The sequence below is a fragment of the Pelmatolapia mariae genome, linkage group LG7 (assembly GCF_036321145.2).
Source record: "Pelmatolapia mariae isolate MD_Pm_ZW linkage group LG7, Pm_UMD_F_2, whole genome shotgun sequence".
Lineage (NCBI taxonomy): Eukaryota > Metazoa > Chordata > Actinopteri > Cichliformes > Cichlidae > Pelmatolapia > Pelmatolapia mariae.
The window spans coordinates 2574927-2598149 of record NC_086233.1 but is presented as its reverse complement, the minus strand read 5'-3'; the positions used below and the strand labels follow the sequence as shown (position 1 = coordinate 2598149).

At 40.5% G+C, this 23223-nt stretch overlaps 1 protein-coding gene across 2 annotated transcripts in view; it reads right to left on the bottom strand.

Annotated features, from left to right (window-relative positions):
• The window catches only part of LOC134630348 (polypeptide N-acetylgalactosaminyltransferase 18-like), a 167585-nt gene that overhangs the window by 50960 nt on the left and 93402 nt on the right, over positions 1 to 23223 (bottom strand). For both annotated transcript variants that reach the window (XM_063477555.1, XM_063477556.1), the window contains exons 4-5: positions 17778 to 17964; positions 725 to 922 (exon numbers count right to left, since the gene is read on the bottom strand). In XM_063477555.1, coding sequence (XP_063333625.1) covers positions 725 to 922; positions 17778 to 17964 — 385 coding nt within the window. The remainder of the gene's footprint in view (positions 1 to 724; positions 923 to 17777; positions 17965 to 23223) is intronic.

Sequence of the window (23223 nt, the reverse complement as noted above, 5' to 3'; positions counted from 1 at the left end):
TTAAGAAGATAGAGAAATAAATAATTGGGCCCATTTATCTTCCTCCATTACAATATTGAGCAGGATACGTCCTCTTGTCTTTGTCCAAATCTATAAACACTGTATTATTGATTTACTTGCCATAAACCTCAACAACAGACATATTATCCTCTTTGCACGTATTGGTGAGCAGGCAATTTTGCTGTCATTACTGGGCTGTTTGTCTGTACTGGCCTCTGGTGTGCGTCTAAGCAACCTTTCTCCGTTATATTGGCAACACTTTCCTGGCCACTGAAGATCGTTATTTGTGGGTATGCGTGGTGACTGTGCATGGTGTTTAGGACATCAAATAAGCAGACATAAAATGTACCTGCTCTCCTTCTGAAATGTTAAATGTAACGGCCCACCGAGACCGTTTTTATGTGTTACACTTAATTTGCTTTGTAGCTGTATTGCTTCCCGCGGGTTTTATACGGGTTACAATACTGACACTACACTAAGCAGAATTTACATACGTAATTATTCATGGGGATTAGTGTTGGAGAAATTATAATGTAAAAATAATGAGCTTAGTAAGTGATCTTATCAACCTTACTTCAATATGCTTCAAGTCAAATGATTAATAATTAATACATTCTTGGACTTCTTTCACATAAAGAGGTTCCTTTTAATAAAATAAAACCATTTCTTTTTCCCCTCATATTTTTTTTACATTATTGAGCCTCAGAGCTCATCTCTCGTTTACCTGATAGGCGCCGTGTTGTTGTGCTGCGTCCACCAGGACTTTGGCGGGTTGAGGTATCTGCACCACAGCTCCCAGTCGAAGCCCTGAGCAGACAGAGGGTATTCCTCGATCTCAAAGGTGTCATACTTGATGTTGTCAAATGAAGGCGAGACCACCCGGGTCCGGTCCTCCTTTATTCGCTGCAGAATAGGCTCCGCCCTGCAGGATGATAAAGTACAGATAGGAATGTGTTTATAAAGACAAAAGCGAATTATTGAAGAGATTGGTCTTACGCTGCGAGCTGCAGGGATTAACATGGTCTCTCCCATCATCTCACATCATGTTGTGAGAAGAATCAACATCATAAAGTATAGATTACTGGAAAAACAGTCTTTGTAGATGTGGTTTCATCACATTTTGACTCTGCATCAGCTACAAGCAGAACTGTGCTAAGCCTGTCCGAACCTATGTCTTCCCCACCCAATGCACACATCTCCTGTGGTATGCACAACCACACTGAGTTCTTCTGTACCACACAGGATTTGGCACTGCTCTCGACGTTCACTGCTACCGGGGGAAGTTTCTTCTGATCTGAGGTCATATTAGAAAGAACCGAGTACCAAGGGAGGACAGGCAGGGTGTTTGTGGCTCCTGAGAGGGGTGAGAGGCTCATGTGTATTGGCGTGCTTCCCGATGCAGTGAGGGGGCGACTGGTGGCACCAGCTAAACCACCAGCTGGAGCGATTGGCACACGCATAATGGGGTCAGTGTGCCCACCAGCAGACACATCCATTTGTGCAGATTTGACAGGGAAGCACTGCTGCCCGGCTCCCAAGCAGGGATGTTAGGGGCCCAAAAGTTGTCTGTGAATACCCCACAAAGCTGTGGTGGGTCTTGAGTTGACTGCACAAAGCACAAAGTGATGCTAAGAGAGGTGTGGAGTGAAACCTGGGGGCACAAAATGCTTGTCCGACTGTATTTGTAAGACCTGCGACTGATTGGCGACCTTTCTTTGTCTTTTCTGATTGACTGCAGGACAAGAAGAAGGAGCCTGCTGCTGTGCTGCTTTATCAACTACTCCCCCTGGAGGATTATGTTATAGTGTTACCTTGTTTTTTCTAATATTCCTGTGCAGTTTTCTGGAAGGACTATGTTGAGCGAGGAGGAGTGAGCAAGCTTTCTAATAAGCTTTGATTCTTTTCCTCTAAAGAGACGTTTAGTGAAGAAATTACATTTTGTTCCAGTAGATATTTGTTTTACTCATTCATTATTTCACTTTGCTTTTACTTCTGTACGGGTGTTGATTCTTTTGGTGTGCACATACTCTGTAGCAGCCTTTTTATTAAATGTATTTTTTTTTAAAAAAGATGGAAAGCTTTTGTTAAGCAATCATCTTAAAGCCGATACACGTGGTTCAGAACAAATTTGTGTGCTATTAATTTGGTCACAGTTTCTTCATTATGCGTCTTTTTGTCATGTACAAATACAGTCATCTCAAAGAGAGGATAACAAACTTCAGGTAACTGATCTAACATCCAAGACTGGACCCTAAAAATTCTGACTGCTCTAAATGTCCCTAAAGGATGGAATAACAAACAGCACAAGACACAAAATGTTCACCTTGAATCATGTTTGAATTTTTGAGCCTTATTTGCCTCTTTGCTTTGTTTTGATTAAATAAATATAAAAGACAGTTTTTGTGGTCCTTTTTGTCTTTATTGAGCCTAAATCTCATTGGTGTATTTTCATAGTTTATGTTCCTGATTCTGCTCTGATTGGGCGGAGCAATCAAGTTATTCTATCCAGCTTTTATTTAGTTTAAAGCTCTGTTTCAGCAGTGTCACTATTTCAAAGTACCAAAATGCAAATGAAGAAGTCAAAAGAAAACAGAAAAGTCAAAAGGCCCCAGACACTGGCAGAGGAAACAGCCTAAATTATTCCTCTTCTATCTTATATTTGTCATGAATATTACTGATGCTGCCTGCTGTCAGCTGAAGATTCTTTGCCCTTAAGAACTTTATAACCCGGGCGCGTGTTCGGGTTTGTTTGTTTTGAAATTTGCATTTTAACGGTAGAGAAACAGAAAATTCTTTAAACTGAATTTGAAGCCTAAAAAAGTCAAACATGTATTAAATATCACACGAATGAGTCTGTCTGGGAAAAAAGAATGTGATAAAACAATCTGGGGAATTGTCAGTTCAAGCTGGGAAATGAGACGGCAGTCTTGACTGGATCAGGAAGGTCATCCCGCTGGAGAGCAGCGAGCACAGAGCTGAATCAAGGACTGAAGGAGTGCAGCTGAAGGCTCATCAGAGACAGCAGAATCAGTGGAAGCAGTAAGGTGGTGTCTGGAATATGAAGTCCTTGAGAGATCCGACTCCATCCTACTTAGCCTTGTAAGCCATTCCCGATCTGAGAATTAAATCGGAGAGTAAGTACAGGAAGTGGCTGGAAAATTCAGCGTTGGGGGGCTGAAGAGAGTCCAAAGAGTCCAACCAGAGCCAGGACTACAAATGAAGTCCTTGATCAAGTAATATGGAATTCAGCAGATGTTGACCACAAGGCTACAGGGCAGTGGTGGGATGATAACTTTGGCAAGTGGGACAGCTCTTAAGATTCATGGGGGGATGTTGGCAGCCTGGGCAGTGATCACACACAGAGGGAAAGAGCACTGCTGTTGAAAAGCTGAGCAGATCACAAGATGTCCTGCTGCAGATAACGTCTGTACCCAAGCAGAGATGCTGTTTGTCTATTTTTAACTCTTCGGCATTCAAACCTCGGACATTTTGTGACATTTCTTTGTTAATTATGTGGTTCTTCCAGGAAACAGAGTAGGTTTGTGATATAAAAAAGAAAGGTTGAAAGATTGCAAAGCAGACATTTTAAAATGTTCCTGTTTTAAAATACAGTCAAAAGATGATTTTTATTTATATTTAGTGAAATAGGATTTAAATCAAAGTGGGTTGCAAAGCAGCTTGCAGAAAAAAATAGTCCTTCTCTCAAAAGCAGGGCATCATTTTTTTAGCAGATATCTGTACTCTCTTTTCAGCAATTAAGGTGGACCTTTAGGGTTCCAACGTTCTCTTGTTTTTAAGCCTGAGACACTTTTTAAGGAGTCATGTTCGACTGTATGAGCAGAACCCCAGACTGCAGCTTAAAGGTGTGAGCTGTGTCAGTTTAAAACACCCTGCATAACTGGATGGTCCATCTTCAAACTCATCCAGGGCAGACAGGCAGGAAGAATTCAGCACTGACGTTTCTGATGAAGTGTGTGAAAAATGTTTGGAAAACAGTGTCTCTTAAAACGCTAGGCATATTCTGAGTCGTCCACTGATTGCACTTCTCTGCCACTAGATTACATAAAATATTCAAAGGGATTTCACCTCTGTGCATAAAATGTTCGACAAAGGCAGGAACTCTTTTAGTTTAATAGAGCTTTCTGAGGTTAAAGTGAAGGATTAATATGAAGCTCAGGTCATCTCCCTATCCACAATGAAGAAGTCTGGGACAGCCCAAACCTTTGTCACAAGGCTCAAGGATTTAGGAAATATACCACAATCAGAAAAAAAGCAGATACAATGAGTCAAGCCATTTACCTGACAATGGCAACAAAGTTAAAATGATTGGTTAATGGTCTAATCGAGCAACAGTATTCTAAGGTAATACCTTTCAAATATGATGTAATACAGTAATTTCTCCTTAATGTCAGAAAACACCAGCGTTCTTAAATGTTAGATTTTTTTAAATTCATTTATTTATTTTTGTATATCTCTACCTTTCTTTCCAAAAATCTATAAAACAGATGTTTGAAAAAAAGTTGTTAATAGTCTTATCGAAAGTTCTTAAAGAAGCAGGTACAGTTTTTTTTAAAGCATTATCAATATTAGCTTTAATTTCACGATCACTGTGTCACCAGCAAAATCTGAGAAGAACTGTTTTCTGACTCAAAATGAGATCTGCCACCAATCTTTGCAAAATTGTGTGCTTGCTGTATCTCTGTCTTATCTAACAAAGCTGGGCACTCGGTTAATGCTAATGAGGCAGAACCTTACTGATCCTTTTGTGTGTTGCAAACATTATTGAAAAATAATATTATTGATCTGAAGACGACAAAGGCTGAGTGGAATGAGAAAAATCAGAGCCTTGCCTCTTCAATTTGTGGACTGCCAGAGGCTGTCATCTAAATGCAAACTACCACTGGCAGTTCCAAGAGGGAGAAAACATAAACCTGGCACTGTGGCTCACAGTCATGCATGTTTGATCAGTTCAGGCCCACAGATGTATACGATAATAACATCAGAAATTCCCAGCATTAGAGAGGAGGGGGGGCTCTTTCATCCTGCACTCTGATTGTTCTTGGGCGGTAAACCTCGCCTCTGGCTGAGTTTTTTTTTCATCCACTCGCACATATAAACACAGTGAGCCCACCCAGATAAGCCTGGAATCTTGATATAAGGGGAAATCTGGGATCCAACTAATTAGTGAGACCTTCACATCAAAGAAAGGTAAAGGCTGGAGTGTTCACACGGGGAAGCTCCACGTCAGCTGAGAGAAAATTATTCTCTCACAGCTGAATATTAAAACATGTAAGGTGCTTTGGAACTCATTCATTTAGCTGCAGATCTCCAGATAGATTAACCCCAGCCTCTGTGAACGGCAATTAGTTAATATATCTACAAATTTATGGCAAATAAATTATTTATATTTGAACAACATATTAGCCAGGAGCAACAATTTCCTGAAAGTGATTTAAAAAGATCAATTTTAGAAAACAAAGAAGTGTCTAATAAAATAACTTCACTTTCTGTGTTTGACATTTTTAACTTCACTTACCGGTAATTTTTTTTTAAACAATAAAAATTCAGAAAATAACTTTTTTTGTGTTGTCAAATGAAGATGAAGTTCCATCTTATGTTAACGGAGCAGCAGGTGTGCCATTATGTCATGTCTCAGCATAGACTGTACATAAAAGATGACATCAGTAACTGTAGTAGTAACTCATCCATGAATTTGGGACTCTGTACTATATATCATTAATATTTTTGAATACCACTATACATGTTCTTCATGTTTTGTAAGATATTTGTCAGATCATTTTAAAATGATTCAAACATGTGAACAGTGATTTTTTAGACCTTTATGTATTGTGCCCTAAACATGTTTTTTTTTTTTAAATATGGGAGCCTTTGGGGACTGACTAAGTTTGGCGACCAAAGTGACAGCACTGTTTTTCTGTTGTTTTGTTGCAGTACCTGTCTCTGTCTCTATGAATACCTTTACCTTTAATCAGACCTCATGGTCTAGTGCAACATTAAAAGATAACATTAGAAATAAAACAGTGGAAATCATGCTCCCATCATGCTTGCTTCATGCAATACTTGCAGCACACGTTTATTGCTATTTCAGTGTTCTTGCACCAGCATTTAGGAAGACTGTTCAAATAAGTCTTAACATTAATTAATACTGCAATTTGTAATATGATCAATTTATCTCTGCAGGATACATATCACAGGCTTTGAAAGTGGCAGTAATTAAACCACAGATTAAAAAGCCTTTACATGATCCAGCTGTCTTAGGTAATTATAGCCCCATTTCCAACATTCCGACTATTTTGGAAATTCTTGAAAGAATAAGTGCAAAAAAGATGCAGAGTATTGCTTCAATCAGTCTCAATCAGGTTTCAGAATTCTTCATTGCACTGAAACAACAGTATTGAACACTATGAATGCCATATTTTATGGCATCTGATAGTGGAGGACTTGTCTCTGCTCTTATCCTGCTAGTTCGCAGTACAACACTCAATACTGCGGATTTAATTTTAACACTTTGACTAGAGTATACCGTTGGTATTAATAGAATTGCACTACAGTGGATTTAACCATATTTATCTGACAGATTCAAAATTAGTCATGGAGTTCCACAGGGTTCTGCCCTGGGACCTATACTTTTTACATAATATGAATATGTGAATATGTTTTAGTCTGTATCATTAGAAGGCACAGGCAAATTGGCACTAATCAATTTGTTAAACCAAAGGCATGCTTTGAAGGCAATGACCTGGATGACTTCTAATTTTCTCTTTTTAAATATAGATAAAACTGAAGTTATTGTACTCACGCCTAAATATCTTACAAACATGGTGTCTAACCACATGCTCTGGATGCTCTGGCACTACCTTGGCCTTCACTGTGAGAAATATTGGACACCCTGTTGATCTTTCAACATGCAGATTAAACAAATATGTGGGACTCCTCTTTAATATGTGAAATAAATCTAAAATTGTAAAATTACTATCAAGTTACTAAAAGCTCACTAAAAAGCCTCCATTAAGTACAAAATACTACTGGAAGAGTACTAACAAGGATGAGAAAGAGAGATCATATTCCTCCCATATTGGACATAAATTGTTAAATTCAGAATTTATCTTAAAATCCTTTTTACATACAAATTCTTGAATAATAGGTCATATCTGAATGGGAGGCAGAGCCTTCAGTTTTCAGGCCCCTCTTCTGTGGAACCAGCTTCCAGTTTGGATTCAGGAGACAGACACTATCTCTACTTTTAAGATTAGGCTTCAAACTTTCCTTTTTGCTAAAGCATATAGTTAGGGCTGGATCAGGTGACCCTGAATCCTCCCTTAGTTATGCCACTATAGGCTTCTCCACTTACCTCCTTTTACACATCACCGCAGCATGTCATCCCATTTTGTCTTCTCTCGCCCTTAGTCTGTGTGTGTATACTGTCTTTCTATGGTCTCCTTTTCTTTTCTCCTCTCTCGTTTATCTATTCTTTCCTCTCACCTCTAAACCAATCGTGGCAGATGGCTGCCCCTCCCTTAGCCTGGCTCTTTCTGTTAAAAGGGAGTTTTTCCTTCCATATAGTCTTGACGCCAAGTGCTAGTTCATAGGGTCACTTGATTGTTGGGGTTTCTCCAGAATACTACAGGGTCTTTACCTACAATAGACAGATCAATCACTTTATATGAATTACTGTTTGGAGTGGAAACTTATTATATTGTGAGAAAATGTATTTTTAGATTCTGCTTGTTTGCAGTGTTGCTGCTTATGTTGGCCACAGACCACTTTTAACAATTCTGTTTGAGTGCAGTCTATACAACAGGCTATTTCTGTACATACCACGTGCCAACATACATGCACCTCATCATGTAATTATGTTTTGTCACCATATTTGGCGATGACTAGGAGCCCATATAGAGAATATGAGATTATAGAGGATTACTGTGATAACAGCCGGACAGTCTCTCTAACATAAAAGACCCTATAATTACTGGACTTTGATTCAAAATAGACAACAGTGCCGATAATTGCAATGGATGGTAGAGGCAATTATGCAGATCGAGCAGTCAGTGCTTTGTGGGTAATTATACAGCAATTTCTCAATTTCTGCAAAAAGAAATGTATAATCTTCTAGAGGGTGGCCGAGATTCAGAGCACAGGAAGGAGCGTGGAAAATAAAGGCTTAGGAGGAAGGTGTCAGCAGAGGAAGACAAATGAAAGAGACGGAGAAGAAAGTAACACAGAAGAGCAGAGGCGTGCCCGCTGTTTTGTCATTACTACAAGTGAAATCAGATGCGTTACTGCGAGCGCTAATAACACTGGCACAAATACAACAGCGGGCTATTATGGCAGTGACAAGCGGCACAACAAGAAGCATTTAAACACAAAAACACATTTTCAACAAAGTGTGCTTAAAGAGAGGGGGAAAAGTTGACAGAATAAGCGTCGTTCGCCGGCTGAGCTCTTTTGTGTCTCAGCCAAGAGTGATTTTATTAGCCACAGACAAATACCCCCACTGTGGCAATATGTAGGAGGTTTGTGTCAGAGCTTCGTACAGGGAGGGAGGGAGGACTGGAGTGGGTGGACAAGTGGAGGGTTAGGAACCTTGTAAGTGTCTCTCGTCGAATGTGAAGCACACAGCAGCAGCAACAAATGTTATTTTGGATCCAACCCAGACAGTATGATGAAGCACGTTGAAGAGCGAGAAAGCAAGGCAGCAGACACAAACGTGTTACCTGCAAATCGATGTTGAACTCATGTGTGCGCGTGTGAGACATTCTGGCGGCTGTCAGAATGATTAACAGGTGCAAAGCATCGCAGTGTTTTTAAGAGAGGACCCCGAGGTCGCAAAGTGTCCTCGGCTCAAAGAGGCTGCTAGGAAGCAAAACAGCACTTGACTTCTCTCAGAAGAGCTGACGTGTAACGAGAGATAACGTGTTACGGAGCTCAGCTGCCCCAAGACTGTCACGTGTTACACACAACCAGTTATGCTAATGGGGTCAGTAATTAACTACTGCTCTCATTACTTAAGGTGCTTAATGGATTCATTAGGAAGTATTTCAACTGTGTGTCAACATGCTCGTCTCTGGCATCACGCGTGCTTGCAATTATTTAAACTCCAGCCTTAAGAGTGGGTTATTTCCAGTAAATAAAAGTGTCCTCATTAAAATGCAAATACATGCGACTTATCAGATTACCTGCTGTAACTAGGAAGCAAGGTTTAAATATTTAAAGTTTCAGCAGGAAATGCAGGCAGGCCAAAATATCCCAAATAATCTTTAAAACGAATCTTTAACCTATAGTCAGTCTATACTCAGGTGGCACACTGATAAACCTTCCTAGTTCAAAGAATTGCTCCTAAACTGTGTGACAAGTGGGATATTTGTGAGCATGCACTGCTGCAAACTGTTGTGGAAGTGTCGGTTAGCGAGCGTTCACGGGAATTTGAAGCCGGGGTAAGGAAACTGGAACTGTCGGGAAATCGATGTAGAACACGAATTTCTGTCAGTTTTACGAGCATGAGAAAGTAAATAAAATGCTGTATGATATACAAATGCAAATGAAGATAGCGGTACGGGAGTAGCTTTTGTAATACGGAAGTGCTTTGAATTTGTCAAATCTCAAACAGTTTATTAGTCCAAACCAGAACTGTGAGCATTTCTAAGTAGGCATGACATCATTTTTAATTTTACATAACCGGATGTAATGCTATGAGTTCATGCTCTGTTATTCGGCATGAACATGATGTTTATTAGCATCTATTGTCCCTATTTTAATATATAGACAAGTAAAGAAGGTCACTACTGCTCCAATAATGTATAGCATTTCAGTAATTACAGTTACCTTTCCTGAAAAACAGGGAAAGACTTTACCTTTGTCCAATATTCAAACAATACAGCACATTTACATCACTGATTATAGTTCAGCCCATAAGATGAACGGCACTCTGTGTTCGTAAGCAGGAAGGAGGACTCACCTTTTAGCAGCTTGACAGTGATGATGAGTTTCACATCAGCTGCTCACAGTGTGATGGTTTTGGATCGTTCTGTTTTTGTTCACCTTTTCCTGTTTTATTTTGAAAACATTGGTTTCTGTTCCTGTCAGTTTTTATTCCTCGCTTTGCTCATTTTCCATCCTGGTTAGTTGTTTGCCCCGCCCTGATTAGTCTCACCTGTGCTGGCTTCCATACCTGTTCCCTACAACCATCTAACCAGTGAATCACCCCAGTGTGTACTGTCTTTGCTGCCCGGCACCTTTGCACACCGCACGTGTAAATGTCTGGGAATATATATTCTTTTCTTAATGCAGCCGTTCACACCAACTGTGTAATTTTGCAGGATGAATTTGTGATTTTGTTTTTTCAGATAAAGCTCATGGGTGATGTTCAGGTAATGCTGCTCCACACGTCCAACACTCAGATCTGGATTTGATGTAATCAAGGTAGAATTTAATCAAAACTAGAGCTTACTTCATGAAACAGAGCCAACAAGACAAAGTGGACGGTGAGGGAGTCACAGTGTTAAAACATTCCACCTTAAACATTACACGCAGCTGCCACTTGGCTTCAGATGAAGCAGAAAATGTAAAACCTCAATAACCAGTAAATGTCCTTTCATATTTCTGGAATGGCTATAACTGGGAGCGACGTTGCTAGTTATCATTATGATGCCACGTCATCTCATACTGACTGATTTATTCACCTCAGCTGCTTAAGATAACCGTCTTTCCCCCGTGCTCCTGTTACGTATACTGGATTATATTTTTTATACAAGTATTTTCTGTATCGGTATCATATTAAAAGCCCTCTTCAGCTTCATAAACCGGTTAATATTTTGAGGATATTCTCACAGTTATCAGAGTGAGAGAGTCATTTCTCACAGGGACTGTAAGAGATGTTAAACTGTCGCTGTGCAGAGTCGTACCGTACAGCAGATTGAACTGTCAGAAGTGATTTACTCATCAGTGTGCAGCTAAACAGTGAATCCATTAAAAATGATGGCAGCCTGTTCCAACCATGCCCAACAGCACATTAACTCTGATAAAACCGGCAGTTCTTGACAAAATGCAAAAGTTACTGAAAGTCATTCACTCAATTCTGCAAATACTGTCAGACAACAACGACTGTGGCACACACAACCAAGAAAGTCACAGAAAATGCATCTCCTAAGCCGGTATGAATGATGGACTTTAATCTCTTGTTTTACTTCTTGAGTAAATTTTGTGAATATCAGAATAACAGTGAAACACACCTGAGACCACTCAAGCCAAATAAGCTGAAAACCTGAGAAAGGGAAAAAAGAGCAGATGAGACCTGGAAAACGTATTTAGTAAACCGGAAAGCTTATTTGTCTTATTTGTTACTATTATATGCAGGACTGCCCGGTGCCCTCACCCTGATTCAGGTGCACTTACTAACTCAACTCAGCAATTAGCACTGGGGCACTTAAGCTCAGAAAGTTCTGCACTGATGGCCAAAGACAAGTTAAAGCTGAGGGTCACCTTCAAATGTATACACAGTATAAAAACTTCAGCAAGTCTTTGAGCTATCACTTGAGAAAGCCTCATGCAAAGAAATCAATTTAGATTAGAAAAAAGACTTGCTGATGCTCACAAAGCACAAGATGGATATACAAATTCAAGAACTGAGTGAGAAGCATCATCAAGAAATTCAAAGAGAGCCACAAGTACAGAACAAGCCTGACAGAGGTAGAAAGAGAAAGACTTCAAAGACTTTAGGAAGAAAACTAGTGAGAGATGTGTTTAACTACCCCAGAACCTGCAGAGGAATGGACTGTGAGGCTGCACACCAAGAAAAAGTCCACTTCTGTAGATGAGATAAAACTAAAGGTCTTTGGCCACAGAGACGCTACTTATGTTTAGACAAGGGAGAGGCATACAACCCAAAGAACACCACAGTCCCCACAGTGAAACACAATGGTGGGAGTATTATGCTGTGTGGATGCTTCAGTGCTTCTGGAACTTGGAACTAGTGACGGTGGGATGAATCGTGAAGAAAGAAAGATATGTGAAAATTTTAAATAAAAACTTCAAGCAGTCAGCAGCAAAACTGGGTCTGGGTCGTTCTTCTTCTTGTCCTTTTCTGTTCAATACGACGACTAAAAACATACGCTGGTGCTGGTGAAGAACTCCCTCCAGAAGCTGATTCTGTTTATCTGGATGCTACATTAAGATGAAAAGAATCGACTTTTTGGGATTTTCTTATCTGGACATTTGAGCATGCGTCAGACACCAAGTGAACGTTATGTACTGGCCTGCATAAAGCCCTGACTAGGATCCCATTGAAAATCTGTAGGGAGAACTGAGGACCACGGTCCATGTCAGAGGAACATCAAATCTGGAGGAGATGAGAGATTCAACAAAGAAGAATGGGCTGGGATTGCTCAGGAGGCGTGTGTGAGACTTGCTGAGAACGACAACAAATTACTGCAGGCTGCCGTCCAGCAAAAAGGACACACAAGTAGACTCGGTGCTGGAATGAAGAAGTGCAGGAAAATATTTAAAGGAAGAGTTTAGCAAAGACAAAGTGGGATAATCAGGCAGACGGGAGTACTGGAAGGTTAGGTGTACAGGAAGGAGAGAGGTGGCAAAGGAAAAGGGTTACAGAGACTTGTATGCAAAGCTGGAAGGTTTGGTGAGGACGAGCTGAGATGAATGCAGATCTGCTGTGACGAGCTCTGATGGGACGAGCAGAAAGAAACAGAGAGGCGTTCACAGGTGTATAAGCTAATGTGTGTGCTGATAATAAAAGATATCGTTTCTTTTTTTAATGCTAAGGATGGAGCACACTTCTTATCCTGCTCAGCTAACAGACTACAGTTTACTGTGCTGACAGCAAGGGCAGAGAGGTGACGGCTGTGACAGTCCAGTATATTAACATGAAGAATTAACATGAAAATAACTGGAAAATGGCTTAAAAGTGTTCTTTCTACTTAGAAAAGCAGAAGTTCTAGTAATGCTAGTTTGCTACTAGTCTGTGTATGTGAAGATGACACGTGGCTGTCTTTTCACAACCATTTAGTAATCAATTGGATGGCGATTAAACACATGAAAAAACATAAACAATGACAGACCCATTTAATTTCTTTGCTGAATTATTCCGATCAACATTTCTCGCATTTCCTGAGAAGGTTTGACTGAAGCGTCTCACGATTTCTGCAGATTGTGAGAATCTTTCTGTGATATTTGGTTCTGTAGATGAAGAAATCCCCGTTCCTCACACAAATTCACTGAAGCATATTATTGCTAAACTATTTGCTCACACAGTCATTCACATAGTGGTAACATGTCCACATCTCTGCTTCTGAAAGACTCAACCTCCAGTGAACCTCGAGAGCATCTCACTGCCGAGGGACTCCTTTATCAATCCTTTATCTGAGGCCTGATTTGAAACTATTGGCAACAACAGTGTGAGCTGCATATGAAAGTTCCAGCTTGAACCAGTTGTACACAGAAACATCAAAACCCTCAGAAAGCAGCTTCAAAGGCTTTGGACCGATCTTCAAAGGGCGCAGCGCAGTGTTGCATTTTAGTCGCTGAATTAAACATGTTTCCAAGTCATGCAGCCATAACTGGAGCACTGAGGTGTAAGCTCCGTAGGTCAAAGTTGTCCTCATGTGTTAAAGTTTATCAATGATTTATATACGACATCACTAAGAAAGTGACACCGCTGAATGGAAATGAAAAGGAACTGTGTGAGGACTCAGTCTCTCTCTTGACATTAGGTTTGGATGTGTTCAAACACAGAAGAATGATTTTTAACCATCGCCTTTCTTTATATTGGGTTATTCTGGGCTACTGACTAAGTACTTGTGATAGCAAAGCGGAGACGTTTGTGTTCTTTTTTTTTAGGGATTTTTCACATTTCCAGAATGCATTTTATCATGCTGTTATTATTTACAGCCAGATAAACAATGAATCACTCTCTCTCTCTGTTGCTGCAAGTGAAGGATTACCTCATGATCTTGTTCCCAAGTGATGGGAACGTGGAGCATGAGATGAAGAGTTGGATTGGTGCGGCATCAGCTTTAATGCGGGCCTCGTATCAGGCTGTTGGGGGTGAAGAGAGAGCTCAGCAATGGCAAAGCTTCCAATTTAGCAGTCAATCTGTGCTGTAACCCTCACCTATCGTCGTCGGCTCTGACTGGTGACCGAAAGAATGTGGCCAAAATGAGTTTCCTCTGCAGGGCGGCTGAGCTCAGCTTTACAGATAATTTGAGAGAAGAGCAGCTCCTCCACATGGAGGTGGTTTGGGCATCTGAGGTGATGTCCGCATCAGTGGTCATCACTATGGAAACATATTTATAAACTCTTATTTGGCCCAGAAGTGTCTCAGAAGTGTCCTTATGGAGCAACTGGAAAAGTATGTATGTATGAATAAAATGAAGACTGTGATCTGTTCTGATATTCTAAATAATAAAAGAAACAACATGTCAATAATAACTTTTAAATTGATTTTGTTTTGATAAAACATTTTAAAGTTTATGGATGAAGAGAACTTTGAAAAGACGTGCACGTATGCTCCCGGCGCTTCTTTTCCAAAGCATTTGATGTGCTAAGATGGCAAACCGAGCTCACGAATACTGCTCAATATTAGCAACGACTAAAACCCAATGCTATGCCAGCAATTCTGACCCTCAAGAAGTCTTAATGTCCTTAGATAGCGAGTTTAATCACTTTAAGAAACATGAAAGAAGGAATATTACGAGTAATGTAGCCCTGAAAGCCAAGCAGTTGTCACATCCTGAGCTTCCTGATCACAGAGGAGTGTCGGGTCACTCAGCTCAGCAGTCTATAAGCCAATTAGACCCCTCCTCCACACACACACACACACACACACACACACACACGCACACACACACATCACTCTCTCATGTGATGATCTTCTCTTTGATGTACAGTTTGAGTAATGTCTGTAATGTTGCGTTACGCTCGGGTTCAAACTGAAACGACTGAACAGAGATGTCTCACCACTCGATGTCGCCGGTCAGATTGTGTTTCAGTGTAAACAACAAACGCTGCCTACAAGTTAAAGGATTTTATGTTTCAAAACTGACACAAAGTAAGACAACTGTTTGTTTTCTAAAAAGTATCAGATTCTAATTGCATTCAGTAAACGTGACCTCTGACCTTGACAGTAAGGTGCAAAACGTCGGTGCGGTACCATTTCGACAATCCTAGGTTGCCTTTTTTCTCGCGTTATCGTGTTCACAGATGCCCGCCCACTCTCCGTGACAACAACCCCCCGTCAGCCTTCAGACTGAGGCGTAAAAAGCTGCACATGCATTCAGACTCAGAGTTCCTTTGAAGGGATGTGACAGATTTCACAATGCAAATACCGATCTCTCCTTTTCATCACAAAGATGATTGTGGCAAATATTTGTTTCCTTCGACACTGTCAGAAAAAACACGTTTCCAAGAACGAGCACGCAGACGAGCCACTACCTCAGCCGCCTTTACTTTGTGGTTGTTGTTATAATTCCTTTTAAGGTGTCTTGGTTTAATGTCAGCCCGCATGAGGATTATTCCTTTCACATGACCTTTTATTAAAGCCTACAAGAAGAAAGTATGAAATGTTAAAATTCAAACTTTATTTTGTTTTTTTGGCGCGTTGTTGTGTCAATATTCACAGCAAAGATATTATCGTTAACATTCACGCAGCAGAATTTAGTTCAGGTTTCACTGAGCAGATTCTTATTTCTACTTGGATTAAGTGATTCTGTGATGTAGTCACTGCAGATGTGTTTCTTTGTTGATCGGAGGAAAGACAGAGTGCGTAACCAGAGCGCTGCAGGTTTAATTAAGCCCCCCTTTATTTAGCAGAATTCCTCAACCACTTCATCTCTTTTATCCACCCGGGTGTTTGGAATTAAATCACCTCACTGCCAGCCTTTCACACGATTAACTTTGTGGCCTAAAATTCAAATAAATATGTCAGAGCCTCTGTGGCTCTCTGGAACTGAAGGTTTGCACCTGTCTGACTGATGAATATGTGAGAAAATGGGTTACAGCACCACAAGTTTGTTATAGTAGTCAGAGTGACGGAGGAATGCAGCGATCCCTTCATGAATCAGCTTATAAATAGATTATTTCTTCCATTGTGTGCTGAAATTCTTCAACCGCTGCTGTAATAAACGAAGGAAAAAGATGCCTCCTTTCTGGGCATTACCTATAAAATTCTCTTTAGTTTACACTGGTGCAATCAGTGCAATTTAATTGTTTTTATATAGCACCAATTCACAGTAAGAGTTGCCTCAAGGTGCTTTAGATTGCAAAGTAAAGACTACGATATTACAGAGACAACTCTAACTATCAAATGATCCGACATGAAAAAAGGCAGTCTGGGATATTTGCTTCATCTGTGTGTTAAGGGGTTCCTCACAGGTACAGGTTAAAAGCCCGAGGTCTGTAATAATCTTAACAGAGATAAGTTGATGATATTTAAAATCAAAGCATTATTTAATGCTAAGACTTGTAGGGAGAGGGTCTAATGGACATGTTGGATGAAGATCAGGTGGAGAGAATCAATCAATGACATATCTGTGACATCTGTGTGAAAGCTATGATTTCTTTTTCTCTAATGTTTCAAATTAAATTTTAAAGAAATTCATGGAGAAATGCAGGGCTCAGAGGTTAATCCTGTTTTTCTCCGTCGATGACGCATTATAAGATGTCTCGGCTTCACAGTGGGCTTCTTTGATAGAGTAAGAAACTACGTAAAACGCCATTTCCCTTCCAGTTCACGTGTTTCCTTTGTGAATTCTATCAGAGAGACAAACCTCTCTGATTTGTTGCTTTAAGCCTGCAGCACCACTAACTAACACACTTCACTGTGGAAGCAAAGCATGGAGTACGAGTAGCTGGTCATATGTTACTGAAGGCAATAATAATTTAAATTTTGCTACAGTACTTAGATTGACTTCCCCAGTGTTGTGTGGTCCGGTGTTCTAAATTTAAACGTTGTTAAGAAAAGGAGGATCTTCAGGAAAAACTATGAAGTGTTCAGTTTCTCTATACACCATATATCAGGACTGAGAGTGTGATTAAAGCGATGAGTGGACCTATTAACATTTTAAGAGAAGTCATTTGAGTCTCATTATGACTTGGGTGCAGTGTTGAGGCTTTATAGGTGTTAGCAGGGCCTGCAGTGGCTGTGTCGGGTTCTTTCTCCAGCTTTAGGTGCCACCCTTTTGTACACCATCCTGACAACACCTGAAATGAACAGGGTTCATGATGGTGGGTGGCTGGGCTTGTAATACACTTGTGGTTTACACTAGTTTACACTGTTATGAAGGGTTAAATTAGCTGTGGAGACATAAAACCTGTGAACATGTTTATTTCTGCAGTAAAGCTACAAATCAAGGGAGTGCAGTCCCCCACCTTTCTCAGTGGCTTTATTTTTCGAATCCATATGCCTTATGATTATATACTTGTATTGTTTTCTTCAGCTTGTAGCCATTGTGGATTTTTGAAAGCAGGAGTAAACTGTCCATTTGTTGGGAACTATTTTCAGCTTGAATTGGTGCAAATCTGGTGTTGCAAATGCACCTGCATGATCCCATTCTTTAGAGGAGATTCTGAAAAGTTATTATTGTTATTTATATGCCATTAGCATCGGCCCTGTGCTATATGCTGAGAGAATCCTGTTCTCTTGTGGACCTCACAATGTCTTTGGCTGCAAATGTCCTTAAATCTACACTCGCTGCCAGCGTGAGCCAGCAGCTGCACGGAGCTTGCTTTAAGTGAAAAATGCTGCTCACCATCCAGTGTTGAACTCCACGTGTGCGTCGAACAAAGCGACAACAGGGGCAGAAGCTGCCCTCCAGCCGCTCACTCTGGACCTGATCAGTCCTTCCTGCTTATCATGGTGGACCACCTTGATGAACCCCGGGCCGTGCTGAGCATTGGTCTCATCCACAAAGTTCTGCAGATGCTCCTTTAGCTCCACTGGAGAGAGACACACACAGATTTAAGCATATTGTTAGCAGAAGTAGGATCACTTACATCTGTTGTGTGACTGATCTAATCGACAATACTCCACAAAAGCTCACACATGCTGTATTGACATAATTCCACATGCTAGGAAAGGCAGTGCAGGAAGACACCGGCTGAGTTAAACTGATGAGCAGCAGGAAGGAAGCGCTGCTGAGTACACCGTCTTGAATATGGCCGAACCATTAGGTAGAATTGTATAAGACGGAAAGAACAATGAGACGACACTGTCAGTGGCTGAGATACACTTTTCAGGTATTTGTGGACAAATATGTGCACATACTGGTTTTGGACAAGGATTGTTTTGTCACAGTTCGGACTTTGTTCTCTTTATAAGTCAGAATAAAAATAAAGAGACAAACTACCAATCTCACACAGAGCATGTTTGTTGTTCTGGAGAATACACTGATGACATCATGGCCAACCCAACTGATGGCTCCTTATGCTGGGACCAGTAAAAAGTAAATCCTGCAAAACAGCAGGATGGTGATGATGTTGGAGCAGAGCTCAGTCCAAGCATTTCATTTTCGCCTAAAGTTATAAAATTGAGACTGAGTATTTCTCAAGGAAAAAGATGAGAACACACAAAAAGAAATGATGATATTTCGTCACAGGTGTAGTTTATGGTCGGAGAGTGGAGCCTCTCCTATCTGAAATATTTACAGCAGCTGTGACCGAGACAGTCGATCCTGGTGGTGTGACTGAGTTTCTGGAGTTGACAATGGCAGTGCTGATCCAAACGCACCTCAAATGTAGTCCAAGTATAGCAGCACCCTTGATGTGCATCTTGCAAGCCTACCATCTTTGAATGAGGTGATTTTTAGACAATCGCATGCTTGTAACTCTGTGGCAACAATCTGAAGAAACAAAAGGCCTCTGTGCCAAAGGGAAATAGTTACCTCAGTTTTGCACAGAAGGAACAATCCAACATTTTTTCTTTAGAAGAACAGACTGCTAGCCAGGCCTGACTATTCAACATCAGAGTTGGACCTCAAAAAACCTTCTGGTCCTGTAGGTCCTATAGCCTATAAGAGTATAATTTTTCGTCTGCGTCTCTTTAATGACGTTTCTGCTGTTTATGGACTCAGTCAGTCATTCTGGATCTTACTGAAAAATAAATTCATTGTATTTTATGATTCTTGTTCTGACTGTGTTTCTAGGTCGAGGGGTATCCATCGTGCGTTCACTGTGATCGGTAAGTGAGTTAAGGCTCTTTCACATTATGTTCACTTTTCCAGCCCTGGAGCCATTTTCATTTTTTCTTGCCTCTCTTTTTCTTCCTGAGTGACTTCACACAGACCTTGATTCACACAGACAGAAACATGCACAGAATATTTACGGCACACGTATATGCCATCTGCCCGCAGTGGAACAGCGGACGTCTTCATTTCCTGGTTGTGATTTTTCTGTGTTGTAATCCTGCCTGGAGGCTACGGCTGCAGCTTTTCTTTTTCTATTCATTATTACCATCAGCCTGGATTCTCTAGTCTCTCTGTTTCTTTTTAATGAGCCACAGTTTGCTGCTGACCTGGAAGAAAGATGGGCTCATTTACAACAGGAGTTGGGAGGATCTGAAAAGCACCTTACTGTGTTACATGTACGTATGCGATGACTTCTAAGCACTCAAAAAAAAAAAAAAAATGAAATCATTAAATCAAGTCCACCAAGCCCAATTAGCCCGGCCCACACCATGCAACATGTTTTCATATAAAATATAGCCAAGTGAAGAGGAAGAGCCCTGATTTACTTTACGCTGTTAAAAAAAAATCAATTATGTGATTGAAATGAGAATTTTGAGAACAAAATGAATGATGGATTGATGATCGCCAAACAGAAAATCAATCAACATGTGTTTATATTCAAGACTATACAATATCACAAAGAGAAAGAAAAAAAGGTTTTGACTGAACAGCAGAAAAAGCTGTAATATTTAGAATAATGTGGCTTATAAATGTTGGATGACAATTATATAGACAGTTTAACCTGATACCTAAATTACTGTTGACTAATTTAATTAAATACTTACTGTATCAACTCATCCCGTCAAATCCCGCAAGAGGGGGGGTTGCAAAGCAGCTTGAACAAGTGCAGCAACTTTCTATGAGCTTTGCCAGTTGGACGTGTAGCGTATCAGCTGATGTAGGCTGGCAGTGAAATCAGATCATCTGTGGCTGATTTGTGGTTTGCTAACATTATATTTGAATAGTATAAGATTAATGAAGATTAATCTTAATCTTCTTAAAGTCAGATTAACAAAAACACTTCTTATGTCAAAAACATTTTTTTTTATATATTAGGAAATCTGCAAGGAGATCTGCAAGGCCAGTGTGTTCTGGAGATCACTGTCGTACTTCTGCACAGAGTGCATTACATACCAACCACTGTGTATGATAGGAGGAACTTTTAGTCTTTCTAAACTGAATGCTGGATTGTGGACACAAATGCGTACCATGCCGTGGATAGATGAGAGCATCAAAAGTTGCGTCTGGAATCTGTTCAAGCCACTCTCCTGGTTTCATGGTTATAGATCGGAAAGCTCCTGTTACCACCAAGACCACTTTGGACTTTTTCGTCCAGATCTCCTCGAGTTGTTTCTTCAGCCTCTGGTAGTTCTCGATTTTTTCATTCCCCTTCTTCCTGCTGTTCCTGTCACATCTAACAGAAGTGCAGTCTTCTGTTCCTTGTCAGCCACCACTTCTTGCTGATTAGCCAGCAGCTGCTTGTCCTTTTTAGAAATCACAGTTCCACAAGACCTTAGCTGTGTTGTTCTCAACCACCTTTGGTCGGATGCTATCAAGACTTGCAGATTTCTAGTCCATATGGTGTTTCTGCACATTCAACCATTGTGTTGTCCCCCTCAGCTTACACAGTCTCAGATTGCAGCTTATATTCTTCATTTATTCTAAATGGGGGACCTGTGCATAGTCTGCAACTTAGATCCTGTCAGCTGTGGTAGACTCCTGCCTCTATGGACCTGCCTATTAGGTCCTGTTGTTGTGCTGCCATGATCTGTCCTTTAAGCCAGCCTTTTCTAGACACTGGTAGGATTTCTGGATGCCAGTCATTTCCTCTGTCTGTCGATGGTACATCTCATACAGATACTTAGTTGTCCATGATCGTTGTCCCTCATCACCATCTGTCTTCAGCTGCCTGGGGGATTCTTGGAGTAGCTCATCTCAGGGGGCAATCTTCCTGACGTATTTGCGGATGCTAAATGATCAGTGAGTCGATGTCTCGCTCATTCGTGGCATACAGCTTGATGTCATCCATGCACCGGAGGTGACTGATGGTCACTCCACTCCATAATCTATATTCAAATCTACTTTTAGTGTTGAGCTGAGCGATATGCAGAGCAGCAGCAGGAACAGTCATCATCTTTGTGTAGTCTGCACTCGTCTGTTAAAAGTTGGCCTCCAGTCACATTGTGTTCTAGACAAATGTCATCAGTGCAGTGAAAAGCACTCCAGTAACCATGTGTGGAGCATTGACTTACAGGCTTTCCTGTGGTCAATCCAGACAGTTCTCACGTCTGCCTGATGTTAGGGTTCTGGTGTACTGCTCTATCAATCAGGAGCTGTTCCTCTGCTATAATTTTACAAACTCCATTTTTGCCTTATATACTGTATTTCCATGTATGTTCACACATTTCAATGCATTATTGCATCTATTTCCCAGTTTTCCAAGCAAAACACAAAGAAGGATGGCTGAAGACTTTTTCCCAGTACTGTATTTATAATGGAATTCATATAAAGCTTTCAAAAAGATTCAAAGTATTGTCATTGTGCTATTAATGGAGGTTTGCATGGCTCAGTGATCTTTGATAAGCCCCCTGAAGTGATATGAACACAGCCTCTCAAGTCTAATTTAGTATTCTGGTGGCAACACTTAGCGAGCGCGCCTGCATTTCCACTTTTGCCTTCATCTGGCCTCAGTTGACCCTCATTTGTCATAATTACACCCTGCATGATCAATAAGCAGCATTAATGATCTTGCACTTTTACTCAGTTATCTTTCATCACTTGCCTTCATTATAAATTACCTTCATGCAGCTGTAACTCATTCCAGAGCAAAAACATTAAATCATGAGCCCCTTCCCGAAGAATTGCTAAGTTGAACGTTTGTAACGCATTAGGAGAGAATAATTTGAGGTAAATGTTAAACGTATTCATTCCCTTGCTTGCTCCACTAATCAGCATTCAACCTCGTGCAGCAACCATAACTAAACTCTGATATATTGTATTATTGAAGAACAGAGGAGCAGTGGCAGACCCATAAAATCTGCAGGCATTGGGTGCACGGACAGATTTCTCATAATGGTAATTATAGATTTGGCAGCAGTGAAATATGTTTCATTGTACGTGATGCAATTATTAACACTGGAAGTCTAATAGACAAGCCACATCCAGGCGTTGCCTGTGACTGCTGTAATAAGTCTGACTTTGTGTTCATGCACCAGTGATGCAGCTAATGCCTACACGTGTCCTGATTTCGTGCACCATCCGAGGCAGAATATACGTGGGACATAAAACGTGGACCAGCCGAGGCTGTAGCTCAACTAAAGGTGCCAGTGCATGCTGCAGTTATTCAACTCTGGATCTCTGTCCTATAATGTGAAGATAAACTCTTCATCAAACTGGAGTGACTTTAACTAGCTCTTCATTTGGGTGGCTCTTTTCATTTCACTCTATGTTTGAACCATTAAACATTCCAACAAGTTGGTTGAGCTGAAGAAATTTTGCTGCCACTTGGGACCAAAGATGAAATCTGCAGCTTCACGTGGCTAAAATTAGCCTCAGCCTAAGATGAGGTTGAAGTTACATTAGAAAACTTGCATATTGCTCTATTAAGGTTTCCATCAGTCTATTACAAGCTAAGCTAACCGACCCCTCATCAGTCCTCACTCTTCTTTTTGGTTTTGTTTTTTTAATTTTTGGAAACACAACAGCTACATATTAGCTAATATATCCTGTCACTCTATTAATCCTTTTAGCAAATTTACACTTTAAAAATAAAATACACATAAAAAAACAAATAAAAAAAATAAACAACTACATGTTGCTAAAGCTTTTTGTTGTTTTTTACCACCCACGATAATATCCTGTAAAAAATTTCTGCATGACAGAAATTTTGTGTCAAGTTTCATCAGGAAAATTAAACTGCTAAAGGTGGAAACAACAAACTTGAGGGAAAAACACACTGTCGAGTATAACTATA